This window comes from Ambystoma mexicanum, chromosome 6q (assembly GCF_040938575.1).
Source record: "Ambystoma mexicanum isolate Mex_15411 chromosome 6q, UKY_AmexF1_1, whole genome shotgun sequence".
In the NCBI taxonomy this organism is placed as follows: Eukaryota; Metazoa; Chordata; class Amphibia; order Caudata; family Ambystomatidae; genus Ambystoma; species Ambystoma mexicanum.
The window spans coordinates 1,587,836,444-1,587,860,896 of NC_090937.1; the positions used below are offsets into that span (position 1 = coordinate 1,587,836,444).

At 45.3% G+C, this 24,453-nt stretch overlaps 1 protein-coding gene across 1 annotated transcript in view; it reads left to right on the forward strand.

Moving 5' to 3' along the window:
• Positions 1 to 24,453, forward strand: part of SMYD5 (SMYD family member 5) — a 338,185-nt gene that overhangs the window by 224,635 nt on the left and 89,097 nt on the right. Inside the window, exons 10-11 of the mRNA XM_069632308.1 lie at positions 22,302 to 22,358; positions 22,672 to 22,766. Of these exons, the coding sequence (XP_069488409.1) occupies positions 22,302 to 22,358; positions 22,672 to 22,766 (152 nt within the window). The remainder of the gene's footprint in view (positions 1 to 22,301; positions 22,359 to 22,671; positions 22,767 to 24,453) is intronic.

A 24,453-nucleotide genomic window follows, 5' to 3' on the forward strand; every position in this document is an offset into this window, starting at 1 on the left:
CAGGACTCCATATCAATCTGTTGGAGCTGAGGGCCGTCAGGCTAGCCCTGAAGGCTTTTCTGCCGACTGTGCGCGGAAAGAGTGTCCCGATTCTAATGAACAACACGGTGGCCATGCACTACCTCAACAAAAAAGGGGAGCAGGGTTACTTCCGCTGTGCAGGGAGGCGATGCAGCTGGAATTCTGGGCCATCCAGCAGGAAGTTTCGATCTCGGCTGTTCATCTGGCCGGAGACGACAACGAGACGGCGGATGCTCTGAGCAGACAGAGCTCGATCTCTCACGAGTGGGAACTGGCTCAGGAGATTCTCCTGGAGATCTTCGCACTTTGGGGGACCCCTCAAGTGGATCTCTTCGCCTCCAGTGTCAACCGGAAGTGCGAAAGGTTTTGCTCGCGGGAATTTCCTCCAAAAGGAGCCTTAGGAGACCCGTTCGTGGTGGAGTGGTCATTCCCACTGCTTTACGTGTTTCCTCCAGTCCCCGTCATCCCGCAAGTGCTGCGGAGGTTACGGAGGTTCGGTTCCTGGATGATCCTCATTGCTCCGGCGTGGGCCCGGAGGACGTGGTACCCGGACCTTCTAGACTTTTCCATCTGCCCTCCACGTCGTCTTCCATACCGAGACGATCTGCTCTCACGGTAGGGGGGTCAGGTTCTCCATCCAGAGGTCAGATCCCTCAATCTTCACGCTTGGCTTCTGAAAGGTTGAGGTATAAGGATTGGGAGCTCCCTGAATACGTGATGGAGGTGTTGCTCGCGCCTGGCAACTAAGTCTCTGTACCGTTGCCGTTGTAGAAAGTTCTGCGACTGGTGCAGAGTTCAGAATGTGGATCCTTTTGAATGGGACATTCCCATGGTTCTGTCTTTTTTGCTTTCTTTGGCCCAGAGGGGCTTGCAAGTGGGGACCATTAAAGGTTACCTGGCGGCGCTGTCCATATTTAAGCGCTCGTCTGAAGAATGTTCCTATTTTAAAATTCCTTTTAATTTCGCAGTTTTTGAAAGGGCTCACTAATGTGTTCCCCCCCCGTCACCTTTTCTGGTGCCAGGTTGGGATTTGAAACTTGTTCTTAAGTTTCTTATGGGTGCTCCGTTTGAGCCTTTACATTCTTGCCCTTTGAGGCTGTTAACTATGAAAACTGCGTTTTTGGTTGCGGTTACTTCCGCTCGCAGAGTGAGTGAGTTACAGGCACTTTCAGTTAAGCTACCCTTCACTGCGTTTCATAAGAACAGGGTTGTCCTTAGAGTTCGTCCTTTTTTTCTTCCGAAGGTGTTTTCGGAATTTCATTTGAGCCAGAAGGTTGTTCTTCCGGCGTTCTATCCTCCTCCACATCCTGGTAAGGAAGAGGAGAGACTCCATAGGCTTGATCCTAGGAGAGCATTGAGCTTTTATATTTCGCGCATGTCCCGGGTCAGAGTGGACAATCAACTTTTCATTGGTTACGCTGGAAAATGTTTGGGACAAGCTGTGACGAAACAGACTTTGTCTCGTTGGATTATTTTAGCTATCTCCGAGTGTTGCCGCTTGGCGGGTAAGGATCCTCCGGCTGGCTTGCGGGCCCATTCTACCAAGGGAGTGGCTGCGTCTACTGCTCTGTTCCTATTCGTCACATCTGTGATGCAGCCACCTGGGCTTCAGTACATACTTTTGTACGTCACTACTCCCTCGATTCCATCAGAGGGCAAGATCTGGCCTTTGGCAAGGCAGTTCCCTATTCCGCAATTTGATTGGGCATGCTAAATTTGTATACTAAATTCTTCCCCACCTCCTTGCTTGGTACTGCTTTGGGAGTCTGTCATAGATATGGAATACGTTGGAGGACCCAATCCCCTCGAAGAACAAGTTACTTTCTTACCTGGTAACGTTCTTTCGAGGGGATGGGCCGATGACGTATTCCATATCGCTCCCTCCCTGCTTTCCCCGCTGCAGAATTTCTTTTGCGATTGCAGCTTGCGTTCCGCAAGGCCTTGTGTGTCTGACTGACAGAAAATTGGTGGCACACGTTCTGGGAAAAAACTATAACTGAGGCTATGGGCGTCGTGCGTCCTACTTATCACATCGGGTGACGTTGGCCGTCGGAGGAGGTCCTCGGGGACGGCGCATCCACGTCATCGACGCAGACGCCAAAGATTTTCCGAAGCAGCACAGCTGTGGACATTACTTGTCATAGATATGTAATACGTCGTCGGACCATCCCATCGAAAGAACGTTACCAGGTAAGAAAGTAACTTGTTCTTCTGTCTCCTAGCACCGTCTACACTTAGTTCCTTGATTTACTTAACCCAGGGTGTTTAGGCGCCCACTCAAAAATACCTTATAATTTTCCTTTAAGTAGCTTATGACAACTTGTGGGAAACTAATGGGATTTTGGGGACAATACTAAGAATATTATAAGAATGTATGACATTCATTTTATTATGGCATTCTTATAAGCTTTAAGTAGGACTTCTCTAAGGTTGTACCATTCTGATGAGATCCTTTAGAAATGTTTGGGCACATTTTCCTTATTTTTCAACTCACTCTTGCACCCCATTATTTCTGCTAGCTTTTTCACTTAAATTATTATTTGTTTTAGTTCACTAGGAACATTTACAAATGTCAGAAAAACACCCATAAACATTAAGCATTAACGTTACAATTCATCATAATCATCATAGTTCATACTTATCATTTCATTTCTAAAAGAACAAGAAAAAATACTGTTAAATACCTAAAAACAATTTACAGGCACTTAACAAAATTCATCATTAAGATAGTATAGATTTGCAATGACATAACATTCATATGGGTTCCCCAGGGGTCTAACCTCTCACCCCGGTTCTTCAACCAATACCTGGTAGTTTATTGCCATTTTCTGCTCAAATTTCCAGTGCTACGCTGATGACACTCAACTCATTTTCTGGCTACCCTCGGCCACCTCCTCTCCCATTCTCATCTCTGACTGCCTAACTGCCATTCAAGATTGGTGTGCCGCCAATGATCTTTGTCCGGATGCCAGCAAGACTGAGATCCTCCTCATCAGCACACCATCTCAATCCTTTTCCCTAACTCTATGGCCGGCCTCCCTTGGCCCTCCTCCTACCCGTACCTGCGAGGCTAAGAACCTCGGGGTCATCTTTGACTCCGCATTTTCCTTCTCCGCCCATTTCTCTGAGGTCTCTAAAGTCAAACTTCATACTGCACCTCCTCAGACCTCTGCCTTTCCTCTCCTTCCCTTAGAAGCTCACTGTCTCCCAAAATCTGGTTCTCTCGAGTTTGGACTAGTGTAACAGCCTCTTTCTAAAACTACCTGCCTCTGCTCTCCTCCCTCTGCAACTTATCCAGAACAGGACTGCGAGACTTGTCCTTGGCCAAGCCATGGGATCGTAGCTCTCCAGCTCTGAAACCTCTCCATTGGCTCCCAGTGTATGCAAGGATTAAATTCAAAACCCTCTGCATTGTCCACAAGACTTTCTGGGGCCTGGGTTCAAAATACCTTCAGCTATCACTCTGCACCTCCCCTCTCGAGCTTTTCGCTCCTCTACCTCTAAATCCCTCCGGGTCAACCGTTTTTCAAAGAAATGACCTGGGGGTAGATCTCTATCTTCGGCTCGGGCCTCCCTCTGGAACAGCCTCCCTGCCACTCTAAAACTTGAGAACCATCTCCGGTTTCGGAAGCACCGCAAGACCTTCCTCTTTGCTTCCGCCTTCGCTCCCCTTCTCCCCTGCTGATCTGCTCTCTTGGCACTGTCCCCTGGGCAAGACTTTTACTTACCTGCACAGAAGATCTTCAGCTCCCCTAGACTTTGTTCAACTAACATTGACTGCCCTGGCTCCCTAAGATACTATGTCCCTTTACCTTTCCACCACAAAAGAGTTACATTTACTTGACATAGGAAGGTTTAAAAGGTACTTACCTGTTTATGAATAATTTGTTAACCTTTGTTTTATTCCCATATCGAACCTTTGCACCAAACTCAGTATTGCTCTAAATGTACCAGGGATAAATCAATTTTCAGTGTCCTAGCTATTTAAGTCACCTGAGGGTGTAGGAAGTGTCTCTGTGCCAACCCAATGGGTATAATCTGATTTGGAGAAACTAAGTGTATTTTGAAGTATATTATCATTGTTAGATGTTTTGCCCCCTTCTGAAGAAGGCTTATATAACTGACTGTTAAATTAATAATTGTTTATTCAAGAAACCTTGAGTGTGTTTATTTGAATAACTGTCACTGTGAAAACTGTGTTAGAACCCTACTGCTCACATTGACCCCTCTTGAGATAAGCCTGGCTGCTCAGCCACACAACCAACCTGCGTAGTACAGACTTATACCAAAGGTTGGGTTCCTATTGTCAGGAGGTTAAGGTTGCTGTAGTCTTCCAAAGGATACTGTACACAATCTTGCCTAACAGCAGTAAGCAGGTTTGCGCCTTTAAGTACATGTGAGTGACGCAAGATACACATACTTATAATTCTGCAGGGTACTTAGGTGATCATAGCTCTAAACCCAATCCCATTGTTCAACCTTGTTCCTTTAAATCCTTTTCAGGGTATCAAAGCCAGTTCCCTTCACGAAGTCTGGTTGCCAGTCAATTTTCGCAAACATTAATTATTCGGTTGCCTAAAGTTAACATTCCTGCTATGCCCTGTGAGCTCTGTATTATTGTGGCTATTTAACAGGTTCATTGTGGGTCACGGGGGTAGGGGTCTATTCTAAATTTAATATAGAGAGTCCCTCTGCGTATCATACCTTATAAGATTCCGTTAAAAAGCTTATGCCAACTTGTGGGAAACTAATGGGATTTTGGGGACAATACTAAAAACATAAGAATTTCTGACGTCCATTTTATTATGGAATTCTTATAAGCTTTAAGTAGGACTTCTCTAAGTCTTACCATTCTGATCAGACCTTTAGAAATGTTTTGGCACATGTTCCTTCTTTTTCAACTCATTCGTGCACTGCATTATTTCTGCTAGCTTTTTCACATACATTATTTTAACTCCTTTTTAAATGGGGAGCCATGGTCGTTCTGGCAGGGCAGGGTAACACCTTTACTCCATTTTCTTTACATGGCTAGATTTCTTACCCAGGTAGTGTTATTGGCCAAGTGTTGGCAGTGTACAATCTTTTCAATGGTGCATTACTGTGCATCATTATTTTTACTGCAAGTATTTGGCAGAATTTCATTTTTAGGGGTCTGCCTTGCTAACGTTCTGGGTCTCCTAATCTTTGTTCACCTTCAATGATATTTTGGCTTTTCTTTTGTAGCCTTAGGGACCTCTACTAAAGTCCCCTTCCCACTAGAACTCTTTCTGCTGTGCTGCCCTTTGCCTATGTGGCTACTATGGAAATGGCACATTTAAAGCAACCCATTGTCATTCTATGGCGATTCGGTCATCCTGAAAGTGTGCTTTGGAATATGATGGAAGCAGCAGTGATTTAGCTTTGGCTACACCATGCATTTAGCCATTGCACCTATATGGCTTCAATTGTGGTACACATTAAGTCCCGCTCATTTTATTGTAGACGTGGGCTTGCCCTGAGCCCGCCCCCGGCTTTGTGGCTGTGGTCTAAGCTATTGTAGACTGCTTTAAAATCCCTAGACACCAATCTACATCTAGTATGGTGGGGCAGGCTGATTGGTGGTGTTTAGGGCCAGACTGAATGACTGCAATGAATTCCTTTATGTGCTGCCGTGTGAGGTAATTTCTGGACTGGTTTTGACTAGCCTTTGAGTGCATGTATTATTGGTGGGAGAACCTGGGTATTCCTCAGATCTGTGTCTGGTTTCCTGGAAGCTGCTGGGGGAATCAGACGTGGCCATACTGGCTGGGCCATGAAGCCTTTGTCCTTGCGGCCCTGCTCCTTCTCTGCAGCTGGCATCTCATCTTGCTCTCTTGTTAGGAATATTTTTCAACTTCTCCTTTGATTTCAGTGGAACCAACAGCACATCTGTCAATGATATGGTATTCTGCCTGCTTTTGAGATGAGTAAGATGCTTTCAGACTAAATCACCTGCTCAACTCGCATATTTTAGGGGTACTGGTCATACTTTAAGGTTGCATGTGTAGTGAGAGCTTTTGTCCTAGTTACTGTTTCCTTTGTGTTTACATTGTAATGCAAGCCACCTTCAGTGGAGTGTTACAGGGACACTGTCCATTTTTCTTTGTAACTAGCATCATATTTGTTCCACCTATGATGTGTACAAGACACGCTGGAGCAGTGACCTGTCTTTTACACTTTTGTCTGCTACACTACCATGCACCATTTGCTTTAGATCTGCGTAATTTGGTTTACCATATATTCAAAATGTCTGCTCCTTGTAATACAAGTCTTAACCTTTGTGCCATCTCGCCTTTTTCCCTCTTCCTGTCCTATAAGACCTGAAACTCCCAAATAAGCCAATTCATCTTTTGCAGGATCCAGCCTTGGCTTTTGTGCTATGTTGGAACTGGGAGAGGGAATGCCTGCTTCAAATCAACTTTCCAGATGCAGAGGTCTGCAACCTATGGCTCTTCAGGTGTTTTGGACTACCATTAAATAAACAGACTAGGAACAATGTGAGCTATAGTCCAAAACATCTGTAGAACCAAAGGTGGCAGACCCCTGAGCTAGGGGAGGTCTGTTTGTTATGCAGGATTGTATGCAGTACACTTTGTGAGACTGCACCAGCCCTGTCCTCTTGGCAATAGTTAACCCAACCTTTGGTTATAAGCATGTACTACACAAGTTGATCGAGTGACTGAGCAGTCAGGCTTATCTCAAGAGTGGTCAGTGTGAGCTGTAAGGTTGCAACATAGAGTTTCACAGCGACAAGTATCCGAATAAACACTTAACTCAAGGTTTCTTGAGTAAACAAGTATTTATTAATTTAACAGTCAGTAGAATAAGCCTTCCCTAGAAGGGAGCAATTATTATTTTTATTTAATTTTCAGTTTTAAAACCGCTTGTTACAAACTTTTAAAAATATAATGTATTGGTAGGAATGAGGCAAACTAATTCATTTAAACTAAGAGTCAACAGTTCCTGTTTAAAACAGATAGTCTCAGGGTGAAGGAACACATTGAGATCTATCATTACTGTGCCAATGAGGATGTTGCCCAAAGCAGTGCTAAAGGTCCACGTAACTGATACGATATGAGAGTTCATGGGTGAAGCATGATCATTAGGTGGTACTAGGGCGTCCCTTTCTTGCCCCTACTTTAGTTCCATTTTCTAAGTGTGATGTTTCATAGTCATAGGCTTCATGCTTTACCAACAACGTGTTTATTTCATCCAGAAAAAATGTCAATGCAAAGACTAACTTCTTTTCTTCCCCATCCAATATTCGCTTCCACCAATCATCTCAGCTCATTGGTGTGCATTTCCTAAATTCTTCCCCAAAATACCTTGTTCTCAGGTCCCTTAGTTTCAGGCAGAATATCACCAAGTGTTTTAGCGTCTCCTCCATATTTAGGCAAAAGCGACAGGTGATGACCACTTCTTTTTTTTTCTCCTCATATTTCTTACCTCTTTTGTTGCGAATAAGTTAATTCAAAACTTTAGGAAGATCTTTCTACGAACTTTACAAGGAAACGTCTCCATATACTTTGGCAGTTCATTTTGTGCTTTAGTCTCAGTAGCATATAACCGCATACATACATGCTGATCTCTCTAGTCACATGTTTCGATCCAATCGAGCTCAGAGTTTTCTTTTTTCACAGCATCCGGATTGGATGCTAGTGTGTCTTTGTTAGTACTAAGTTGCATAACAATGTTTTCGCAGTTTTTCAGACAATTCTCAAAGACGCCGTCTGGATTACTCGGTGCCAAAGTATTTTGAATTTCAAACTGTGAAAGGTTATCTACTCCAGTTGCCTTCCTGTACAGTGTCAAGGTGTTTCACATCACACGCGCATTGATTGAGGTTATCCCCATTTCATAGCGTATACATGCTGTAGGCATACTAGAAGGGAGCAATTATATAACACTTAAAATATACTTCAAAAATACACACTCTCCGTTTCAATAAATCAGTAGATACCCTTTTGAGATAGCACACAGATACTTCCTAGACCCGGAGGTGACTTAAATAACTAGGACACTGTGGACATTGATATATCACCGGTACATTTAGAGCAATGCTGAGTTTGGTGTTAAAAGGAAAAGGTTAGGGAATAAAACAATGGTTAACGAATATTCTTAAGCAGGTAAGCACTTTTGAACCCCCTCCCAATGCAAGGAAGTTTTACCTTTTCCCAGCTACACAATTTATAGCATGTGACTTTTTGGAGGGATAAAGTCAGAGGTTAGTCTTTCAGGAAGCCAGGACCGCCAATATCAATTGAGCAAAGTCTAGGAGAGCTGAAGTACTTCTTGAAGGTAAGTAAAATGTCTTGCACAATGTTTTAGAAATCTTTGTAGAAAATGAAATCGCTGTGGGCAAAGCTGCAAGCAACTCTACAAAAGGCAACCAAGGCAAGTCCCAACTGAGAGCTAGCAAGGTTACACGACGAGAGGAAAGTACCCCTTAGTTTACAGTACCTTACGTCTGAAGAAATTGGTTCCAGCTGGCTTCTGTTCCTGTTGTCGGTCTTGCAGATCCTGTTGTTCCTGTGCCTCAGTCGTGGGGACAAGGACGACGTCTGGGGACACCTCCACTACGGTTTAAAGGTCGGCGGGATCAATGGGCAAACTTCAGATCAGTGGCTCTTCGCAGTTTAAGCTTCTCGCGAATAGCACCTCAGTGGATTTCTGATACCTTATGGACCTTCCTTGCATCTGGGATCCAGCACTCTGTTGAGGTGGCTCAGGCTTGGTCAGTCCTGCTTCATGGGAGTCCGGAGAATCTTCCTGGAGCTCGGGTCTGACTTTAAGCTACACACTCTATTCTGGTGTTCCTCTCCCTGGTTATCGGTGCCTGCAGCAGCAATGGAAGTACAGCCAGCAAAGAGAGGGTTTCCAGTCGAGTTCGTCTTGGGGTCGATTTGGTTCCGCCAACCCAAGAGCAGAAGTCGTCCTTTGCATGGCTTCTCTAGTCACGGCCAATTCAGAGCTTCAGCACTGCAGTAGGGCTTCACCAGGCAAACCAACGGTCCAGGAGTTGCAGCTAGCGACTCTTCCAAGTGCTTCTTCGGATTCCTTCATCCAGTGGTCGACTCTGCCTTCCAAGCAAAATACCTCACCTTTTTATGCAGGTTTCTCCCATTCATTTGCAGCCTAGCTGTCACTCACACAGCAGGGTATCTGTCCTTCAAGGACAGCGAGCCAGATAATCACCTTTGGCTGCATTCCTGTAACCAAGGGGATTAAGCACAGGGAGTTCTGGGCACCTCCCTCACTTGCTGCCCTGCCAGACACGCTGGAGCCAGAGTGGTGATTGCCAGAGACTGGTAAACCCTGCCAAAGACCAAACGAACAAAGGGACCAAACCTGTTTTGGTGCGCATAGTTAATCTCAAGAAGGACCTTTCCAACAAGTAATGGCAAAAAAAGAAGACCAGGCCATTTTGACAAAATGGGCACCCATGGGTGTTTTACTGCAGCTGCAATTGAAGCCCGCCGTAGAAACACACAATGGTAGGAAAAAGTAAATCACTGCCGCAGCCATTAATTGTACAAATGGTAACATAAAAATGTTACATGAGAAACTAGAAAAAGGGAATACTAAGCAACTCCTCCAGCACCCTATTGTAAGATAGTGTGTGCTGGGTCTAGAAAGTTACAAATGTAAGTTAAGTCAATTTCACTTTACTGCTCTGGGAAACAATAGTTTAACCCAAGAGAAGGTATTGAAACCTTGGGGAAATCTAGCAGATGTATCTGTGCCACTGCAATGAAGGTGCTGTGTGTCACAATGTAAAAAGATGCCTATGGAGTTTGTCAAGACACCAAACCCAAAAGAAGCACAGTGTCCAAATAAATGAAAAATACACGAGAGTGGGGAAAAAGGTCTCTCTCTCCAGGATCAAAATTAAAAGTCCTAAATCCAGCAAAAAGAGCTGGGGGTCTCTAAGGTAGAAGGGAATTAGCACATTTCCGAGAATTCTCCGTGTGGCAACTGATCATGATTAGATGGCCACTGCCTGTTTGAAAGGTGCAGATAGTTCCCATTGGGAGGCTGGAGCAGCTCCTACCCCAAAGCTTGTATGCCCACTGGAAACTAGATTCAGAAGGAAGAAGACTACGCAGAGAAGAGTCGAAGGGCTGCAGGTGAGGTGCAGGATCTGCCAAAGCTACCAACTGAGTAGCTTCTGGACCCTTCCCGGCGACTTGGGAACATTTTCATCTGGTGCCTTCCTACCCCAGACTGGTGATCCTAACCAGTCTTTTGTCCTTTCATCTGTCAACTTTGGAAGTGGCCCTGGAACATCCTGACCGGTGTCCATATACTGAAGGAGCTACACTGGACTTTACTGTTAGGGGAGTTTTCTTAAAGTCCAGCTTGGAGGTAAGACTTAAGTAATCTATCCCAGTGGTTTGTAGATCCCCAAATCTTGGCATCAGTCTGTACTACTCCAGTACCTTGGTAGTGGCAGTACAGTCAGACTGATCTTAAAAGGAAAATGTGAGCTGTAGGTACACTAAACCCTATCAGTAATGCACATCAAAGAAACACTTACACATTCATTTATATTAAAATATAGATTTAATGTGTGTGTGTATATGTATATATATATGTGTGTGTATATGTATATATATACACACACACACACACACACACACGTCACTGTTTACTTAGCACAATAGACCAACACACACACACACACACACACGTCACTGTTTACTTAGCACAATAGACCAACACACACACACACACGTCACTGTTTACTTAGCACAATAGACCAACACACACAGGTATAATTTTCAATGCTTTCAAAGGGTCACTTCTTAGTTGGTAGTTGCTGAACGCATACAATTGTTACAAGAGTTTGTCAGTTCTACCTTTTTAATACCGCGCACCTACAAAATAATATGGTAATAATATTTAGTCTGCAGACACATAAAAGATAGTGATTTTTGGGAAGGAAAACAATTGGTTAGTGTTATCCTAGCAGAGCTTCCGGTTCTAGAGGCAGTTTTGCGGCACAGCAAGTCTTTCAAAGTCAAAAACACAACCCCAGCTAAAAGGCAGTGCGTAGCAGCTTAAGTCTTGCAAAGCAGTAGAAATCAAAAGTTCCTGTGGAGACTTTCTAGTCTCTAGGAAGGAAGATACAAGAAGGCTTACACAATGTTGGAGACCCTGTTAAAGGACTTGCAAGGGACACAAGTAGCGGCTTAAGTCGGGGTAAGAGGAGGTTGCCCTGGACACTTCGATGTGCACCTCAATGACCTGGAGCGACTTTCTGGAATCAGGTAAGCAATACCTTTTTCCCTACAGTACCTTAGATTAGAAGAAAATGTTCACGGTGGATACTCTGCGATGTTCCTGCTCTGGACCCGACCTCTGGATTCCTTGGTCTGATGACTGAAGGCAGTAATGGACGGAATCTCAGCAGCAGAGTTGAGGGAAGATCATTGGCATTACTTTCAGCAACTTTTCTGGTCACTTTGTGGTTTTGGCACCTTTTCTGCAGCACCAACAAAGGACGCGATTTGCCCGGTCAATCTTCTTCGTGTGCTGCAGTCCTGCACTCTGGTGAGCTCTTGGCGAGTTGGATCGTATCTCTGGAGTGTAATTGAGGGCTCAGCAAAGATTTGGACGGATTCAGCCTTTCCACGATGATGCACTCAAAATGGGAAGCTGGTCTCATAGTATTAGGGTTCCGCAGCTTTGGAAACTCACAGGACCTTGGGAGATGGCTGAAATGAAAGTTCGTCTTGGGACTGGTTGTTCCCACCAGCCAAAGCAAAGCAGGAGTCCTTTTCGGAGCTCTTCTGTCACAGAGAAAACCGGGTCAGACAACAGTGGTCGCTTCACGGTATTGCAAAGGGTCTGCAGGCGTCTCTGGTCGTCGTCTTTGGTTACTTCAGCTTCCAGTGGTCAACTTGCTTTTCACTCCAGGAGCCTCAAATTTTATAAAGTTCCAGCTCATGCTCTTCTGAAATCTCTCTCAGCAATCTGAAGAAAGGGTTGTTTGGCTGTCCAATCGGGGCAGCCAGCCAAGGTACGACTGAGGCCCAGGAACAGTGAGATCTGCAGAGCTGCACAGGAACAGAAGTCATCAGCTGGATCTTTTTTCTTTACTAAGGTACTGTAAAACAAATCTATGAGAACTTAACTCTTACTGTAGAAGTGCTTGTAACTTCTGCAACTCGCAAGTCTAATCAGCTTGTGGCTCTTCATTTGATTCTTCTTTTTATCAAAGACTCCTAAGAATTTGTGCAAAGACTTTTCCATTTACTTACCAGAATAGAACGGATCGAGTGGATGGAATGGATCGAGTGGATGGAATTAATGAAAACGGATGGAGTGGACGGAACGGATGAAATGGAGATAGTGGACGGAACGGATGAAATGGAGATAGTGGACGGAACGGATGAAATGGAGATAGTGGACGGAACGGATGAAATGGAGATAGTGGACGGAACGGATGAAATGGAGATAGTGGATGAAATGGATATAGTGGACGTAATGGATATAGTGGATGGAGTAAATTATATGGATAGAGTGGATGGAATGGATGGAGTAAATGATATGGATGGAATGGATGTGACGGATGGAATGGATGTGACGGATGGAGTGGGGGGAAATGCTGTAATGGATCAAATGGATGGAATGGATAGAACAGATAGAGTGGATGAAATAGATAGAATGGACGGAGTGGAAGGAATGAATGGGGTAGAAGGAATGGATGGAATCAATGAGTGGACAGAGTGATGGGCCGGATAGGGCGGATGGAGTGGATGAACTGTGAACAAAGTCCTGCACCAGATCCTGATGGGACTGTGAACGTTGGCCTGAGCCGCTTATGGATGGAAGTGCAAATGTTGGCATGTCCCACGCTTGCAACACTAGCCTGAATCGCATCTGGATAGATATACGAATGTAAATGTAAACTCGACCCACTCGTGTATCACTGTGTACCCTGCCCTCCTGTTCCCCTTGCTTGCTGCTATATATCTGTATCTCCACCCCCCCTCTTCCTGTAACCGTATGCCTCTGTTCCCTGCCATCCTGTTCACGTGCCTGGTCTCGGGCGCTTTAAATATAACCATCATATCACATGACTACGTTTACTCTCTACTATACACCATCATTCAACTAGAACACAGCTATACTCCTGACTAATTCGGCCTAGCTGTTCACTTACAAATATGACCACATGAACGTCTCATCACCCTAATAAAACGCACTCCTAGTTCCGGCCTAGTTTGCTCAAATATGCATCCTTACAACTTAACGCAGCCAAAGCCCAGTCCAGGTGTCCACCCACCAGACTGCACACATCCAACTGATAACTCCTGAACCACACCTAACGCTAGGATGCAGCTACCACCCGGCAATTACAACAGCTGCACACATCTCATTCAACCTACCAGCGCTTTGAGATCTGCACACATATCTGGTGCACCCACACACCCTACGACACTCTCTCTCTACTGACCAGAACTACGGTTCCCCAGGGTGTTCAACCTGCCAGTGCTTTGAGATCATACCAATGATATATAGAGCGCTATATAAAAGCAAAGTAACATAACATAACAGAAGTGCTTCATCCCATCCAATACTTTTGCCCATTGACTTTGGCTTAGCCTATTGAATTGTATGACTCTTCTAAGAGGATCTGAAAGTATTTGCCCTGCTTAAGAATATCGGTGATCTCTTGTGTTATAACCTTTGCCTTTTCCCAACTTTTAAGAGTGTTCTGAATGCCAAAAGCAAGATATTAATGTCCCCAGCTGTGGCTGTGGGTCATCCCAAAAGGGTCTTGTCTGATTCAGAAACTCAGAGTGTACAGTGTTGAAGTGTATTTGTGTGTAACTACTATATTGCTCCCTTCTAAAGAAGGCTTTATAACTGACTGATACATGTATTAATAATTGTATATGCAAGAAACATTGAGTGTAAGAGTTTATTTGAATACCTGTAACTGTGAATCTTTGTGTACCTCCACTACTGTTGACTGGGGTCTTGTGCCCTGAAAGTTCCAAGTAGTTTTGTAAGGCGGGAGAAAATTAGGAGGGGGGGTGTCTTGTGGATGGGAGAAGAGTACTAACAGTCAGGTAAGGATCTGGTGCTGTGAATAAAACCGTCCCCAGCTTTCAAGGTACTTGCACGAACAAGCAATGGCAAGGCCAAACTATTGTAAAGGTTTTCAGGAAAACCTCTAAATGGGGGGATTGGGGTTCAGGTAAGTACCACAGTAACGCACTCCCCATACCACGGATTCTCATGGAACTTGGCAGGTGTTCAGAGGGTCATCAGAGGTCGCGTTTCCCACCATTTCTTCTGAACCTCGTTGCCCAGGAGATGCAGGTTCGAGTGAATCCCTTCTCGTCCACAGATAGTGGTACAATGTGGTCCAGTTGAAGAATGCAGCTCACATGGGGGCAGGCTTTTGTGGAGCTTTACAACAATCCACCAATCGTGAGACTTGTGAAGACTCGCACTAGGGAGACAGGGCTCCAACTCATTATATGCCTGAACCACACAGGTTTTGTTGGTAGCAATGGCTGAGCCGCCAGGCCCATTTTAGGAAAGAGAAAGGGCTTTGGGTAGGTCAAAGACCTTAGAGTATGCACATAGGTCAAAGAAACACTAACAGTTATTGTTCAGAAAGGTAAGTACTATAACACACAATAAGTAAAGAAACACCAATGCATTATTCACAGTAAGTAAACCACCTTTGTAATAATTTTCAGAGTATCTGTTTCAGCTCAAATAAATGAAACCAAACCACCACAAGGTAAGTAAATACTTTGCAATTTTTCCACAGAGGCCTAACACTTTAGAAGACCGTCCCTATCTAGTTATGAGTGTCTCAGGGTCAGATTGGAGAGGAAAACAGGTAAGGCACAGATGTAGAAAGTTCACATGTTCCACAGGAAGTCTTCCGTAGGAAGTAAGTAACAAACGTTGTTGGAAAAAGGGTCGGGGACTGCGGAGAAGCGTCCCTGTTGGGTAAGATTTTCATAGAAATGGTAAATCTTCCTGACCTGGATGAACCCCAGAACATTTTTGCTTTACTAGTGGGATATTTTTCTTTAATACTTCGGTGAGCCAGAACCTTTTTCCACACTTGCAGAATGTTTTCCTTTTTTTTATGGGTGTCATTTATTTGACTCTCCATAGTGTCTTTTAAAAGTTAACCTCTTTAACAACTAACAATAAGTGCCTGTTGTTTCTGGGTTGCCCTAGGGGCTCCCCTTTTAACTTCCTTTTGCTAACCTTGAGAGAACCACAAATTCCCAAGGGTAGAAAGGATCTTTGGATGCCTTTTACATTTTATTTTTAGAAACTAGCAGACCCACCTTATGTGGCGTGCTGGGGAGATATAGTGTATCCCCTTTCACACTAAAACTGTAACAATTCTGTTACAGGGACAAGCTTATCTTCAATTGCTGGTGGCAGTGATACCCTGTATTCATTTGGTGTACCTTTACCGTGGGCTGTGTTCACAGCTGCAGTACAGGCACCTAATGGTGCTCATTTTACCGTTAGTGTTTCTTGTCCTTTCTTGTTCCTTTACGTGACATCCATGGCGGGAAATTCCTTTGTGTGATTTTTCTTTGGCAGGAGTCCCCTGGACTCCCCGCCCAGGCTCCAGTCTGTCTGTGAGGGCAGGAAGCGAGGGAGGAGTCCAAAACTCCACATCCCTTAGTCTTCATCCTTGCCTGAATGGGGACGCATCCCAGTGGGGGGCTGGCTGTCCTGATTGGGCAACCAGACCACCCCTTGTAAAATGCAGTGAGAGAATGCAGAAGTTGTGCTGCAGTTCCTGTTAAATACTGCGAACTTGGAAGCTGTGTAGACAAGTCGACCCCTGGAACTCAACGACTGGAGAGCCTGCTGTAGCCCTTCCTTCAAATCGAACCTGGGTTTCCGAAAACGATGACTATGACCCAGAGCCTGGTGCTAGACTCAAGGAAACCTGCATTTTGAGCCATCCTACGCGTTGCTGCGACCTTGCTTTGCTGCAATACCCTGGGAACTCGAGCCACTGTGCAGTGCGCAGTCTTCCAAATTCCGAATCTCGCTGAAACTTTGTGGGCATCCTGGTGGATCTCCAGAGTCACGTGTTAAGTCCAAAAAGTCCCCTCAACAGAGTGCTGGGCCTTTGTAACGACAAGAATTCAACCGCAAATTACTGTCTTCTTCTGGGCTCCTTGCAAAGGTGCCAAATCCGCAGAACCTCATTCAGCCACGAGGGAAACATTGCCTAGAGCTGCCTTAATCCCTGCTCCAGTCTTGTTTTCAGTCACCACAATAAGGAATCCACTGACTGGGTATTTGGCTGCAGACCCTGAAGTCCTCCTGCTGCAAAATCTTCTTCAATGCTGAGGTACTGTGTTGGCTTTGGTGTGTACTTACCTTAAGCCTGTTAGGATTTCTGTTTAGCAGTGGGTTGTTTTCTGTGATGGGCAAGCCTCTCGTCCAGTGCACCCTGTCCCACTGCTAGAATCCTACTAGGGTATCTTCAGTGAATCCCCTAGACCCTCTACTATCCCTAGAAGTAAAGTGCTCACCTGTTTGCCCAGTTTTCCTAAGGAACTCTGACTTTTGCTACTAAAGAACCTATTCTGACACTGCCTGTTGGTCACTAGTCCTATTTTCCCCTATATAACCTCCCAAAATACATGTGTCTCATCAGTTACCTCCACCCATAAGGTTTCCCCTTGTCGCTACACCACTCTTTACACATTCTCAATGTTTTAATATATCTTCCGCAATCTGAATCGGTTGTGAGGGGCAGTGATCTGAATGTACATCCCAACATTTTCTAAAGTCCACCTAAATAAGACTTTATAAGACTATTCCCTTGGACAATACAGAAACTCCCACTCTTAGTATAAGACTGCACGACTCAAAGTAAGTAGCAATGGCAGAGCATCCAGGCGCATTTTAGGAAGGAGAAGGGCTGTAGAAAGGTACAAAGAACTTGCATACATATGGTCCAAGGAAATACTTGTACTTAAAATAATGATTTGTTTTATATATACATAGGTAAAGAGAATTATTTATTGTTCGCTTGTCAGGCAATTATACAGTAAGTACATTCTGTTAGAAAGCGCGCACACGGCACCTGGGAGGGAACATGGAAATGAGACACATTAAATACATAGAGATATTAAATACAGTGGAGGGGGAAAAGGACAAACCGACGACGCCTTGTGAGTATTCAGAACATGCAAGTGCGCAAGGGTGGGAGAAGTGCTGGGGTGCGCAGGCTCGTGGGTGAGCAACAGATGATGTGCAAGGTCTGGTAGGTGCGAGCCTCCAGGACAGAGAATGTGCTAAGGCAAGTGCTGAGGATAGACAGAAGCTATGGGTGATTCGATGTGTGAGGTCAGGGCCCGAGGATGCATAAGGGCCCTGTACACCAATCAAAGCAAATGTGAAATTAGCAGAGGAGAGAAGGGGAAGGGGGCAGGGGGTAAATAGGGAAATCTTGAGCTTCTGAAATTTAAGAAAGTCCTGCTCAAGACGCAGAGCTGTTCCATAGAAGGGAGCCAGCTGAGGAAAGTGATCGACCTCCTGCCCTCTGTTTAGCGAAACGCTTTACACACGAGTTGGTGCCAGAGGAACGCAGAGGTCTAGAGGGAGGATATTTAGTAAGAGAGAGTTGCAGATAGTGTGGTCCCCCAAACAGCCTTGTGTATGATAAAGAGGGATTTGAATTCAATCCGTGAAGCCACCAGGAGCTAGTGAAGACTTTTTAGGGCAGGAGATATCCAGTCCCTGGGCTTGAGGCCAAGGATAAGTCTTGCTGCACTATTCCGGATTAGGTGGAGGGGTCATAGAGTGGTTAGAAGGTAGATTCAGGAGGAGGCTAGTGCAATAGTCGAGCCTAGAGAGAACCAGGGCTCGGGTAACATTGAGCTTCTGGGGGAAGGTGAGAAAAGGTAGAATTCCTTTGAGAAGGAAGAGCTGAAAGTGGGAATTCTTGGCAATGTCCTGAGTGTGAGGGAGGAAGGAGAGAGAGGAGTCGAAGATGACTCCAAGGTTTCTGGCTTCAGTAGAAGGGGGTGAGCCCATGGAGGAAGGCGGAGAGGAGGACGGAAGGCGGGAGCATGGATCCCAATGGGAAGGATCTTGGTTTTGCTGGCATTGAGGCAGAGATCATTGGAAGTGCACCATGCCTGGTTGGTAGATAGGCAGTTAGGGATGAAGGAAGGTGCAAGAGGATCAGCAGGAGGTTTTGAAAGAGTGTGTTATTTGCATCACACTGGAGGTTGCAGGAAAATGAGGAGATGAGGAGTGCCAGCTGAGTAAGGTAGATGTTAGTCAGCAGGAGAGGATGGAGCCCTGGGGGACACCACATGAGGAGAATGAAATAGGAGAGAAGGTGCCCAGGATGAAATACCAAGGGTGTCATGGAGCCTTTGTATGAGGATGGAGTGGTTGACCGCGTCAAAGGCAGAGGAGAGATCAAGTAGGATGTGGACAGCTGGGGAGTTGGAATCGAGGGATGCAAGCATTTCTTCACGGGTGCTCAGAAGAGCAGTTTCCATGCCTCTGGAGGCTCGGAATCCAGATCGATGGCCGTGAAGACCACCAGCAAGTTCAGTATGAAAGTTGAAGTAAGTACAATTATAAATCATACACACCAACACAACACTTATGGTAAGTAAATCAAAGTATAAATCATATTTAGAATAGTAGTCTGCAGTTCAAGATAAGTAAAACCTAAGTTTACACATTTAGAATGGCACTATGCCATTCAAGGGGCGTGAACCCACATTAGTAGACTTTTAGAATGGCAATAGGCAATTCAAGGTAAGCAGACCCTATTGCTAGTAAACTGTCACTTATTCAGGTTAGAAATAATATAGTTGCACCAACATTACTTTTCAGAATAGTGGAACACAATTCAAAGGTAAACATTAACTTGTGAATTGCTTTTCAGAATGGCAGTATGCACTTCTGCACTTCAAAGATCTGTAAGATCTCAGTATTACACAGTTAGAATGACAGTATACTAGTCAAGGCGAGTAAAACCCTATTGGTAGTAAACCCTCTGTTTCAGGAATACGTAGGCACACCAACATTACTTTTTAGAAGAGTGGAACACAAATCAAAGGTAAGTAAATATCTTTGTATACTTTTCAGAATGGCAGTAAGAACTTTGTAACAATTTGTAACTTATTCTGTTTTAGGAATATTCAGTTACAACACTAACTTATAACGAGTAAGTACTTTGCAACACTTGTTATATTTTCAAGACAGAGGCCTTATACTTCAGAAGTCCTTCCCAAATGTAGGGCATGAGTGTTCGCAGGAGGGGGATCCTGGGGCCAACAGTAGGCAGGTTAGGATAAGGCACAAATGAAGGAATCTGAGTAACAAGAAGACTTCAGAGTTAGTGGAAGGGTTCAGGGACTTCGTGGAAGGCTCTCTAGATGTGTTCCAGTGTTCGGTCTGGGCAAACGATATGGGTGAACTCCCAACTACACAAATCGCCCATCCTAGCGAATCATGACTTTGGTTAAGTATTTCACCAGCCACACTACCTCAGCAGTGAAAAAAGATCTTGCAAACAGACTCCTTCACGATGCAGCAGTACAGGACCCAGTCGACAGAAAAGGCTCCCAACAAGGGATTCTTTGGTCCTGCTGATGGCTGGAATGGAATCTTGCTTCTGGAGATCCATCAGGAGTCCACCAAAGTTTCAGCAAGATTTGTTCTTTGGAAGACGTTGCACAGCACTCGGGCTCGAGGTCCCAGTGTATTGTCGATTTGCAGCCTAGGATGGTCACAGCTCATTGTGGGATGACTCGAAATGCAGGTCGTATTAAGGGATTGGTCCCATCAGCCTAAGGGTTGGAGTCATCTTCGGGAATCCTCTGTCGCATGGAAGAAGGGGTCAGCACAATCAGCAGTTACACAGCAGGCATCTCCAGTCACTGGAATTGGCCACAGCCATCTTCTCTTCTTCATCGGATTCAGCTCCAGTAGTCAACTTATTTTCCACTTCCAGATCCAGGCCATTTATCCAGGAACCCAGCCAATGAGCACATTGTTACATTGAAGCCAAGGACAGCAAGCCTCCCAGTTTGGACTGGTCCCAGGCAGGCATGCCAGAAGACAGAGCTGTTGAGTTTCAGACTCCTCCCTCATTTCCTGTCTTCACAGATGCTCTTGTGCCTCGTGGGCTACACAAAGGGCTCCCCCCAAAGACAAAAATCAAACCTGGACCTCCCCCTCCCAGGACGGCAGGACCAAGAAAGGACAAGCATACTAAAAATGTTGTCAAAAGAAAGCAGTCACATTTTAGACTAATGGTGACCCTTTTGTGCATTACCGCGGCTGGGTTGACAGCCTGCGAGTAAAAATCACACACAAGTCTGTAGAACACATCCACTACCACCAGCCTTAATTGTAAGCTTGTCACAGTAACAAAAATGTTAAAGGACCAATGTTATGCCGCTTCTGGCCTGACGATGGTGCTGCTTCCCCACTAATGCACAATATGGAGAGTATGAGGGCTCTTACCCCCCTCTGCCCCTCCCACCCCACCCCCAGCACTCCACTAAGCATACCAAAAAAGGACATCCCGATCAAGACCCAGGCACAGGAGAATAGATATGTGCAACGCAGCAGGCCCTCACCTACACACCACCTCACATCACGTCGGGACACAGTCAGAGCAGGGCTTTCCTTTATGCTAATCCTCTTCCACAAAGGGAGGGAGATCCCAAGTTAACCACCACCAGCGTGCACCCCTACCGAGCCCTGATCCAGGCCCCGACACAGGAAGGTTTATTGATGGAACCCGGCTGGCTCTCTCCGACTCACCACGTCAGTCCTGCCTGAACAGTATATGAGACGGTCTCCTCTCGCTGCCCCAGGCACCCAATGCACCTCTCACCCAACGTTCTCTTCCTTGTCCGTTCCACTGCCCAAGAATACGGGATGTGCCTGTCGGTGTTGTGGTCTCCCTTATAACCGATCCTCTTCGCCAGTAAAATTATGTAATAAATAAGAATGTCTGCAGCTTTAGGAAAGTTAGACAAGTTTATTCCAAGGGGAGAGACCCCAGCACAGGTCTGTCTTCTGGGAGCTAGACCAAACAGAATAAACTTATTTCAACTGACAACATAGTACGCACGATGGCATTCCAAATTAGTACGTGTAGATGCCATTGCGCGCACAAGCAGAGAACATGCTGGCAAACCTTGGATATGACATCTCACAATGTGGATTGTAGAAAGGATAAAAAGTATCCTTCTATCCTTGGGAACATAAGTTCACACAAGAAACCCAAGAGAAAATAAAAAGGGGAGCCCAAGGTGCACCCCAGCAATACCACACAAAGTGATGTGCTGCAATAATAAAATGAAGATGGCCATATAGTTATGGAAAAGTATCATTCCAAAAATAAAGTATGGAGAGTCACAAAAATGAGTTCCATGAAAAGAGTAAAAGAAAGGATGAGTGAGGGGGGGAGGTTCCCACTCCTCAGGGACACAACAAATTAATCCATAGGTCCATAAAGTGCAGGGAGGGCTGGGGTCTCACAGATACATTTTCATATTTATGCTAAATCTCCCTCACCTAACAGTATGCATCTATGAAAGGATGAATATGTGGATGGATGAACATGTGGATATCTTTAGCTCCCTCCCCCCATTCGTCTATCCTAATTCAGGGCACTCTCTTGATTTATATGGGATGCTTGCACCAGAGGAGGCGAGCATTCAGTTTTGGAAGCACCACTATTCCTTTATTCCCTTAAAGGGCAGCAGGAGTGTCTGTGGGTATAATGCTACTTCCCCTGCCCTGAGATTGGGACTAAGTCGGGGTCATCAGGGGATCTTCTCTGTACCACCACTGGGTTCTTCATCTGCTGGCATGGGTAGGCACCAGACCTCTTGTTCACCCTACTGGAGGACCCCACAGGGAGGCATGAAGCTTCATCACCAGTATTTGCATGAAGGTGGTATGACTCGCCGCGGTGTATGAGACACTATCATAGTGGGCACTTGTGGAGAGAGACCAAAGAGATCAGGCGTTTGCCTACAACATCAATCTTGTTAATACAGGGTCTACAGAAAAGTGTGTTGTCTGTAAGGATGCAGATAACTTATATCAGGAAATACTTGCGTGGCCGCCGATGATGGAAGCATGCATGTTTGTTTGGCATGCCTTTTTGTTGACAAATGTTTGCATTTAAAAGTAAAATGGTGGAAATTCTAAGCTAAGCAATGTGGTTGATCCCTTGTAATTGTCTGTTTCTGATGCAGTGACTGGTGAATTTCTGAACTGCGAAGGATCTGGCTTGTACATGCTTCAGAGCTGCTGTAAGTGTTAAAAAAAAGAAAGATTTTCTCTAACTCACTAACCCTAAGTGTATGATGATGCCATAGTCGTGTGGCTTGGAGTAGCAACAAGCCTCATCCAATTGTGGTTGAACACCACTGTCTCAACTCCTGGATCTGCACCTTCTAAGTGTCTACAGCCGAATAGATTGCACTTCCAAATTGCCCCTTGTAAAGCTCACCTATCTAGAAGGGACAGCGACTGTCCAGTAAGCCCTGGCAATTTTGACGCATGTTTTCTTCTCAATCCCACCTGGCCACTATTAAAGTACTTCATTTTCGCCCCAAAATTCAGGTAACCACAGCTGCACTCCAAACGCAGAGACATCATTCCCAGACAATAACTTTCTCTTGCATCTCACAGCTCTGGATGATATACAGAGAGGGGAGGTGAGTTTGTATTTGAGCTAGTATGTTTGCACGCCCCTTATTGTATGTACAGGAAGCAATTTTGTGTGGGCTTGGTTGTGATATAGTACATTAAGTAAGACCTGGAAAATTGTATGTTAAAATAATTAGTCTCTGTCTAAATATCGATCTTAACATTGTTCTATATGAGGATTCCACCCCATACCCTGATCGCACTCTTCCTTTTTCCATATGTTCCCACTTCAAACCTTCTTTACTTAACTTCCCTGTAACTATGTATGCTTTTTCACACCATTTCATCAGGAAAGTGTTGTATGTGTCCAAACTAATGGAACATGGCCAAGAACTAATGACACTTGACTAGAAACTTGCTGTCAGAAATGCTTTCCATTTGGGATTTGCAAAGACAAGTAGCAGTGTTTTCACTTAATTTATCTGGATAAGGTCTAAAGTGCAACACTGGGCCATGCATGGGGTGCTGCGCGTGAGCCCTCCGCTTTGAGAGCAAGATTTAGGGAATTGCCGACGTGCACCGACATCCTTTTTGGTGCCTCAATAAAAAAGGTCAAATAGTCATGCTGTGACCATTGATGACTCTTGCGTGTACAGGAATCAAGTTGGTGGCCCTTTAAAAGCAGCAAACACCCTTAGGCGCCATCACTCGGCACAATGGCGGTCATAAGTGTTGTAAAAGATTTTCATTTTGCACATTTCCATCAATAGATTCCTATATCACGCCCGGTCTTTTTGCTTTCTGTTGAACCCTGTCCTGACTTTTGGAGGTCAGTAAAACTTTCTGCTTTACTCCCCTTGCCTCTTTTGTTCATTCTTATGTGGAAACTCACTAGTCCCTAAGACTGTCCTTACAGGGAACTTTCAGCCTCATCACGAGTTGGGCGGAAATGCGGCGGTAACGCTATTACTGCATTTAAGGGTCCGCCCAATCTCGAGTTAGAAATAAAATATCAATCTCACTCGTACACAAGTGTTTCAGAGCGCAACAAGGCAGGGGAGGGCAACAGGGGAGAACAAAACGGCGATCTTACTAGGCCCAGTGACATTGAGAATGCACAAGTGCATGGGAGAGGGGGATGGGAAAAGTGCGTGGAGGGGGGGGAGTGGAAAGTGCGAAGCAGAGTAGAAACAGATAAAAAATAAATAAATCAATAATAAAGGCAACAAACAGTGGTAGTGCAGCCAGCAATTTGCAAGTGCTAGGTTTAAGGCAGCAGACAGGGTAGGTCTGATAAGTGTAGGAAGAAAAAGGGGGGGCTGTATGGGTACAGATACAGACCCCGGTGCAAGGGGTGGCCCGGAGGCAGTGCAGGAGGGTGGCAGGGTGAGTAGGTACCTGGGCCCAGGGGACAGAGGGTGGTCAGGTGCACAGTGCCATGAGAGAACCGATCAGCAGGGGAGAAGGGGAGCGAAGGCAGAAGAAAAGAGGAAGGTCTTGAGGTACTTCCGGAACCAGAGATGGTTCTCCTCAAGTTTTAGAGTGGCAGGGGGGCTGTTCCAGAGGGAGGCCCCAGCCAAAGACAGGGTCTAACCCCAGCTCGTTTCTTTGAAAAACGACGGACCCTGAGGGAGTGATAGAGGTAGAGGAGCGAAGAGCTCGAGAGGGGGAGGGGGGTATTTGCGGAGGGATGGTTGAAGGTATTTTGGACCCAGGCCCCAGAAAGCCTTCTGGACAATGCTATAAACGGAGGGT